An 8,781-nucleotide genomic window follows, 5' to 3' on the forward strand; every position below is an offset into this window, starting at 1 on the left:
AGCCACTTTGAGAGCTCGTTCATGTTTGCTCCTGTAGAAGACAGTATTCATACTCTAAACTTTTACTGACTTGAGGATGATGCCTGGGGTGGAGTCATGCACTAAGAAGGTGTTTGGAAAGAAAGGATCTTTCCTGAAACCATATTTAAAGAAAATGCTCTTCAAAATAACATGGACATAATGCTCCAGAAAGCATGTTAGTCCATACTGAGCTAAATAACCAGAGCTAAGACAAAACTCAAAACTCGAACCAAGCACTCCCCTTCCTCATGTCCTAGAAAGCAGAAATCCGAACAGAACCAACACAGAGGTCTTTAAATTGAACCTATACCTTGGCTGAAACACAATGATATTAGCTTTTAGGCAGATTTCGAGGAGAACTAGATATGATAAGCTGTATACTTTCATGATCATCCTGTCTTATCCTTCACTGTGCTTTCTCTGAAGGCATTGCATTTTTTAGCCTATGGATTGTTTTGCTGTTTCTCATTCTATTTCCACTGGAAACTTGGAAATAGGAAAACTCAGTCAGTTTGGAATAGGAGTAGAAAGACACATTTTTCTTTCTGAACAAAGGGAAATAGACATTATCTTCTTAATAGTCAGCTATAACTGCAAGGAAGATGAAGAGGAGGGCCTCAGAGTCAAAGGCAGTTCGAGGAGTTTCATTCTCATTATATCTCAATGGAGTGAAGCAAATAAATTGCACAAGGAGACATATGGAAGCTCACTATGCAAATGGCCTATTTAAGGCTCTTACTTCCTAATTAGGTCCCAGTGTCAGTAGGTTGGTAACAATTATTCATATGTAGATCATTTGGATACAATACAAACTGTTATAAAACCCAAACCATCATAACAGTATGCATTAAAAAGACGTCCTTTTTGGCTTGATCTTTTAGACTTTTTCACTTTGCACTTGGAATGTCAATTTCTGTGCTACACACATCCCAAGTTTTGTATCTAATTCTTCAATAATGAGTTTGGAAGGAGAAAAACCTTCACAGATATAATTCCTCGGTCTTACCTTATTCATGGATTTCGTCACCAGACTCTGCACAGGGAACCCACACTCTCTTCCCAAATTCTTCATTTGGTTCTGTGGTGTTTCCCAGGGCAAAGAGAAAAGAGAAAATATTAATTGTAGACATGCAAGTGCAGAAAATGATCACAAATATCTGAATATTTTCACTCTTCCAACTCATTACATACTTCTTTGTGTACATCACCCAGGATGCTTTGAACTAGGGTCCACCCCTACTTGCTTCAGCCCCCATCAGTTTTGGAAGGTCCTCCAAGCTTCTCCTTGAACCATGTAGAGGGACAAGTTTCTCTTCCATGCAGCTCAGATGAAAGTGGGCAATGTGATGTTGTCACAACTTTGACCACTGGTCATTAGGCACATCCCAAAGTGTGATGACTGGGACAAGAGCCATTGATTCGTATGACAACACACACTGCTAAAGTTTGGGAAGAGCAGGAAAGCAGGAAAGATATCCAATGGTGCCAATTAATTTGCTTTGTTTAAGACAAAGCAGAGGGCTGAAGACAAAGATTTACACTTTTCAAAACATTTAAAGTACGGTAAGTTGTTTTAATTCAGTGTCTTTCCTATAGCAAACTTACAGGAATATTTCTGTATTTCAGGTTCAAAAATCCCTCTCCCTCTCCTCTCCTCCCACCTCCTCTCCTCTCTTTGTCCACCTCTTGAGCCCTTCCCACAAAAGGTGAAATATTTCACATTTTCACCTGTAATAATGCATATCAGAGAGTGCTTTCTTTGCTTTGCTTGTCACTGATTTTGCCTGTGGCATCTTTTTAAGCAACAGCCTGTGCAGAGATAATAGGTGGCACAATTCTCTGTAACTGGAATCAGCAACAAATCAGCCATCTGCCACTCCAGAGGTCTGAGATTAACCTAGCTACTGGACTGTGACTGCAAAGCATTTGCACATTTAGATTACAGAAGTGTGAGGCTACTGGTAAAAAAAAAAATAATATTGGGAGTGAGGAAGGTGTGGGGAGAAGGGGTGGTAGAAAGCATTGGAAAAGCCCTCTGGATTAACCCTTCCACTTGCAAGTCATCTCATAACAATTCCAAGCAAGCAAGGTTTCATTGTAAGATATTAAAAAGAAGTGTTTGAAGAAAAGAACTTGAGATTCATGAGATATTATGCTTCAACGGAATACATCCAGATAAATTAATAATACAGGCAGAAAGACAGACAAAGACACTCAGCTGCATTGTCACTGCTTCACAGTCCCTATAGGGAGTTTATGATCAGATGGCTTACCTGGATCACTAGAAAAGTACAAGAGAAATGTCTTTGTCCCAGGATGGACATCCTCACACAAGCTTTCATATTTCAGAGCATTGTCATGACAATGAGGAAATAGAAGAGATCTGTGTTCTGCAGTATGAAGCTTTAGGAAGGTCCTTTCATTTTTCTGTTCTCAGTTATCTTCCTAAATATCATGCAACACAATGCTGTGCTGCATACATGAATACTGTTTGAATACATTAATTTTTTGACCACGTATTTGGTATCCTGTCTATAGATCTGTTCACTAAATATAATATGGAAAGCAAAATACTAGGAGGTTTAAATCAGAAGGAGAAACAAGTTGGCCGGACATCCCAAACCATTTGCTGTGCTCTGTGCAGGTGTATGAATGTTAGGACAGCTGCCAGAGTCTCCTCTGCTCACTTTGATGTGGGCTTCAATCCCCACTCCTAGTGTTTGCTTTTCCAGGTTGGCATCTCATGGTGAGGGATCTTAGGTTAAAAAGAGGGGGCTGTGCCCAAAGGAAGAGCATCAGCACCAGCCAAAACCATCAGCAAGGACATCTGGGAAATTCAGGCATATTCTGCGTGGTATGTATCTTTGGTGAGGATGGTAGCTTAAATACACAATTCACCTCATTAAGTCTAAAGAGGCAACGGAAAAGCAAACAGCAAGCCCATGTGTGCACATGCAAACACATATATTTATGTGTGTACTTTACTCACTAAGAGCAGGTGGCATCTGGTGGAAAGCACAGTAGCACAGCAATTACACCAAATTACTTGACCAACCTTCTTGTTGACAAGGGGGAATGGTTTTAAATTGAGACGAGGGGGTTTAGGTTAGATATTAGGAGGAAGTTTTTCACACAGAGGGTGGTGACACACAGGAACAGGTTGCCCAGGAGTTTGTGGATGCCCCATCCCTGGAGGCATTCAAGGTCAGGCTGGATGTGACTTTGGGCAGCCTGGTTTGGGGATTGGCAACATAGCAGGGGGGTTGCAATCACTGTGGTCCTTTTCAACTCAGGCCATTCTATGATTCTATGATTTTTTCCCCACCCACTCCAATGATTGCAAAGTTCCTGTGACAAAGAAAAAAGAGCAAGAATACGCAATGGCATCTCTTTTGCTCAAGCCTAAGTCAGGCTGCAGCAACAACATGGTTGAAGGAACAGGGAGAGAATGGTCACTGCAGACATCCTGCTCCATACAAAGATATGTCACACTAGAAATTAATACATACCCTAGCAGCGTTAATCTGTGACTGTGTTTCTGATGCTCTGAGAGGAATAACCATTGATTTGCAAGGAGCTATCTTTGGATAAGAGAAGGATGAAGGAAAGTAGCCAAATAACAACCTTTCAGTCACAATCTATTTATCACATTATTTCCAATAGGCATTGACTGAGCAGAATCAGGTCCTCCAAAACCAGGATTACATGTTTAGAATCAACATGAGATTTGAATAGATTTGGATATATAGTAGGAATTCCAGGTGAGATAAAGGTCATTGGGATCATCCCACATTTGGGACTACAAACTGGACCAAGCTAACAACATGCAAGTTTCTGAGACTCAGCAAGCTGATGAGCCTATGCTTTAGTAAGGTCCCTTGAAGCTGCTGGCTGCTGATAAAAAAAGATCTGGATCTGTTGTCAGACCCATGGTTGGGGGTTTTCTCTCCCCAGTCTCTAATTACCATCAAGACCATCTTAAACTAGTGATCCAAATTCCAGTATGATCCAATCAGAAATGCATGTATAAATGTGGTAGGGGAAAGATTTTTTACTTTGATCTTCCATCTTGCATTCTTACAAGAATGTTTCTAGATGCTGTAAACATTTCAAAATGGTTAAAAATTATGCTGCTTGCATACACCTTTTCCCACCCTACAAATGAAAGGAAGAGGGGAACAACACAGGACAAAACCTTCCCTTTCAGAGAAAAAACAGCAAAACTCCAGACCAACCAATGTGAATCAGTTATGAATTGCTGCCAAAGTTTCAGATCTCTATTATTATTGTATCTTTTTGGCTAAGTAGGCTTTGCAGAAAGGGCTTTTACAAGAGAAATCCCACCTCTGCATTAAGCAAGGGCTTGACTGACCGTGTAACCGTGGCACACAGCCTGGAAGTTGCCACATCCCTCAGGAAATGAGAAGCGCATGGGAGCACTGATGCAGGCAACACTGCACCTTGCAGAGATTCGTGTGTCCTACAAGTAACCTTGCATCATGATACAGAGCAGCGAGAGCAGCCTTATGGGTACTGTGAAAGGAGGAGGACAGCAAGGAGGAGGGGAAGGAGTGGCAATGGGGAAACAGTCAGAAAACTCCCTGGGAAACAAGTCTTCTATTTCTTCCTAGGAAAAACGTTAAAAAATATATAAATAAATAAATAAAAAATCCTTCTGAACTGATATTTCAGCAAGCAGGAGGGAATGGGTGTGTTATCTCCTTCTGTTACCTGCTTATAATCTTTTACATGCGAGCTTGATAACATGCACAGCCAGGCTTGGAGTGGGTAAAAAGACAGCATTTCTGCCTGGAATTTGCCGTGCCCAAGAATAGTGCTGCTGGGGATACTGGGGGCTGCCTGGTTCCTGCTACACCCCCTCTGGGATGGAACTAGTGCAAAGCCAGGAATGAGAGACCCTAAATATCACTGAGATTAGGCAAGAAGGGAAAAGGGTGGTGTTTAATAGGTAAAAGAGGAGGGAGAAGACTCCTGCATCCGGCTGGTGGCCCCGCACCACAGCCATTCTCATTCCTGGCACGTTTCTCCACTCTCGAGAGCAGCCCTGCTTGGAAATATTAGTGCGGCACAGAGCGCCGTTTTCGAGTTGCTGCAGCTCCTTCTTGGCACTGGTTCAGCTTTTTGTCTTTTCTTCTCCTCCGAGCACGCAGTGGAGGGAGGAGGAGAGGAAGGACGAAAACAAGGCGCTTTGCTCTGCAGCCGCATTCCTCCCCTGGCACCCCCAGCATCCACCCCACACCCCTGCCTGCTTCCACCCAGCCCCACTCAGCAAATGTAAATCTTCCCACAGCAGCCAGTCCGTAGCTTCCTTCCCCCTCCTGCCATCCCTTTTCATTGCTTTCTCCTTTGTATTCCTCTAAATTTTTTCCAGCCAAGCGTTGCAACCTTCCAGCCCCCATCCTTTCTCCTCCACCTCTCACCCTCCCACCTCCTCCTCATGCATTGGAAAAAATCGTGCCATGGTTGCCAATGTCCTGGCATCTCCTTGTAGCAGAGGGTGATAACAGTTTCCTTGTGCACCCCTAGACTCCTTAATCCTTCTCATCCCAAGTGGAACCAGTGAGGACTCTAGGTGCTCATGTGAACGCCCATGTGCACATCGCTGGATGTTCTCCATTTGCATCCCTCGACATAGCTTTAAATACAAACTTCCTGCAAGCAGGCATTTGGCAACCAAATGCCTCCTCATTCCTGGGGCCAGGGAAAAAACAGAGGTGGAATAGTGAGGGATGGAGGGTGTATTTTTTTAAGCAATCCAAACATGGCACAGAACTCTTCCACCAACTTTGTCCCAGGCTGCTATGCTGGCAGCCAGCTGCCAGTTCCAGCCTGGCACCCGCTTTCATTTGTTTTTCTCTGCTCTTAAACTCCCTCCTCCCAAATATTTATTCCCTTATTTTTTTCTTTCTCCTTTTTAATCCTTTCCTCCAAGTATGCCCAGAGGAGGGGCTCTTTCCTTCTCCCATCCACAAATCCAAAGCAGCATGTGTGGAAGGAGCAGCGACGGGAGTGAAACATGATGCAACACTCAATGGACCAAGAGGGAGGGGAGGAAAAACCCCATATGTACACACAACATATGTATGCTCTTCTCTGAGGAAGAAGGAGGGAGGGAGAGATGCCCTGAAAGCAGGCAAAACAGCTTTACAGATGCCAGGATGAGAAAACATATCTCCCTCCTTGGGGAAGCCTTGTCTGGGGGGGCAAAATCCATCTTCCTCATGAGAAAAGACCCAAGAGAGCCAACTTTCAGCCCAACATGACTCCAACTAAATCAGAGTTTGAAACACACATATTCATAGTAGAGAAAAAGTGGCATTAAGTGCACATCATTGGTACCTGGAGGGAAGAGATATTTTGAGGGTAAATAATAAGAAGTATGTTACTGATGCTGGAGATAGTCTTGGAGGGATGTGTAGGAGGAGGGAAGATGCACTGAGGATTTCAGCATGGCAAAAGCAACGGCAGGAGCATTAAGCAGCAGGCCATGCTGAAGATCCAGAGCAGAGTACAATCCTGTGAGCAACCAGTGAGATTATCTGGGGGTTTTGAGGAGTCAGGTTGGGTTCCTTTCTCTACTGGCACATCAGAAGTGACTCCTGGGGAGTCAGGGCAGAAGGAATGCTGATGGACAGATGGACATACGTTGCATCCCAGCCCTGATGCTTCCACTTGCTGAAGCTATGAGTCCTTAGGGAAGACCAGGAAAGCACCTGGTTGGTTCTTACCAACTATATTCTGGTCACTCTGGGGAATAGCAGAGCAAGCGACTGGAAAACTGGGTCACAGAGACAGACCACAAGACAGACAGACAGCATGCTCAGGGTGGCACAGACAAAACAGCAGTGTCCTGAGCAGCTGCCCAATATGTATCTTGGCAAAATCTCTCCTGGCCTTGGATGAAGCAGAAATTGTAGGTTGGAATCGTAAAGACATCTGTTGGTCTGACTTTTTTTCCCTGGCCTGCATGCAGCAGGAAAGTGATGGGCTGGTGGCACAGAGTATCTGCCAAGAGCCACTCAGAAGAGTTGATCCTTCAACTAATGCCAGCTGCTGAGTATGGAGCAGTCAATGGGCAAACTGAAGTGGTCTGAAAATAAGCAGATGCCCTTCAGTGGCTGTGGTCATTAAGAGCATGGGTAGGTGCACACTAAAATCCTGTGCACATCCCTTTAGGAGCAACACCAGCACTGGGACACATCCACTGTGCTAGGTCCTACACTGGAGCTTTATCCAGGCCAGCACAGCATAGCTGGCCCTTGCTGGATTGGATGAAGAAACATCCAGGTAGGACCCCAGATATCCTCCTATGAATTGTGGCTTTATTATTTGAAACATTGCACAAGGATATTGCTCAACAATGGCACTGGCTCATCCTAACATCTGCTTCCAAACAGAGCCATCATCAGCCTGTATCTTCTCTCCTAGCCAGTTTACCCTCTGATTTTCTCTTTATTGTTCCTCAGGCTTAGCGTAGGTTTCTACCCTTGCCTCCAATCTTCAGGGTCTGCTGGTTGCATCTGGCAAAGTGGATGAGTCCCTCATGTGCATCAGTGGCTAAGAAAACTCTGAGGTCACTATAGAGAAACATCCTTGCCTCGGGGTATCTGTATTTCATTGAACTGACTCATAAACAGAAGCATTTTCAGATGCTTTGAGTGGAAAGGAACTATAAATAAAAGATATTACAGACTAACAAGTTCTCAGTTGCAAACTGAAGTGGGAAAGAATATTTTAGCATCCACTTTCTAGGCACATTAACTATTGGCAGACACGATCATTCAGGTCCTCAAAGCTGAAAACTTCACAAAGCATGCAGTATGTTGGGTCCACATATTTCATCTCCAGCTTCAATGGCTCTAAAATCTACTCTGATCTATGCTATGCTCCTCATGCACAGACAGCATCCAACTGCTGTGTCACTTCAGGGGTTATGACAGTAAACATAAACTACATGGTGATCTTTTCCAGAAAAACTGGGGATCACTGCTGCTGTAAGCTCACAGTAGATGGTGTCTAAAGATTGTTATTAACTGACTTCTGATGCTTTCCTTCCCAGAGTGAGCAAGCACTTTAGATCAATCTGGCTTGCTTTAGTGCAGTGACCCAGCACTATGCTTTGCAGCTGAAAGTTCAGGTCCCAGCTGTGGGGCTAAACTCTTGCTGACACCGTGCTGATTTCTCTGCCTCTGTTACCCACACTACCAACAAGGATGGGGGGGAAGGGGCAGATGTTGCTTTTTTCAAGCTGAGACAGAGAAAAAACAACAACAACAACAAAAAACCTCTGCAAAACAGACAGAAGATGCAGCAAAGGAGAATGGGGACAAAGTGATGCCAGTGTGTTCTGTTAGGTTGAAAGTAGGAAATCCTTTGGACAGCATGGGGCAGTTCATTGCTTTCTTCTTTTTCTTTCTTCTGCCAGGCAGAAGATTTTGGCGGAGAGGCAATTAAAATGTTATGAGCAAAGAAAAGCGTCCTCTTTTAAGATGCCTTGAAGAACGTTTGTTTGTGAACATTCACAGGGAGAGACGTGCATGGGAGAAATCACTATGTAGTGATGAGTGAGCTACTAAAGATTTGGTAGTTTATTTTGGATGGGGATCCACATGCAGATGGTTATCTAAAGCCCTCAGTCTTGAGAGCAGGGCTGGAAATGTCTTAAGAACAATCCCTTGTTGTATGATTTCCAGTATCTCTCAGAGCTGTCACTTATGCCAAAAATACCATGAAAACAGT

General features: G+C 43.9%; 1 protein-coding gene across 1 annotated transcript in view; it reads right to left on the minus strand.

Moving 5' to 3' along the window:
• Positions 1-8,781, minus strand: part of SETBP1 (SET binding protein 1) — a gene marked incomplete at its 3' end in the record, with an annotated part of 317,440 nt that overhangs the window by 214,953 nt on the left and 93,706 nt on the right. Inside the window, 1 exon segment of the mRNA XM_031557220.1 lies at positions 1,028-1,099. Coding sequence (XP_031413080.1) covers positions 1,028-1,099 — 72 coding nt within the window.

The sequence above is a fragment of the Meleagris gallopavo genome, chromosome Z (genome assembly GCF_000146605.3).
Source record: "Meleagris gallopavo isolate NT-WF06-2002-E0010 breed Aviagen turkey brand Nicholas breeding stock chromosome Z, Turkey_5.1, whole genome shotgun sequence".
Lineage (NCBI taxonomy): Eukaryota > Metazoa > Chordata > Aves > Galliformes > Phasianidae > Meleagris > Meleagris gallopavo.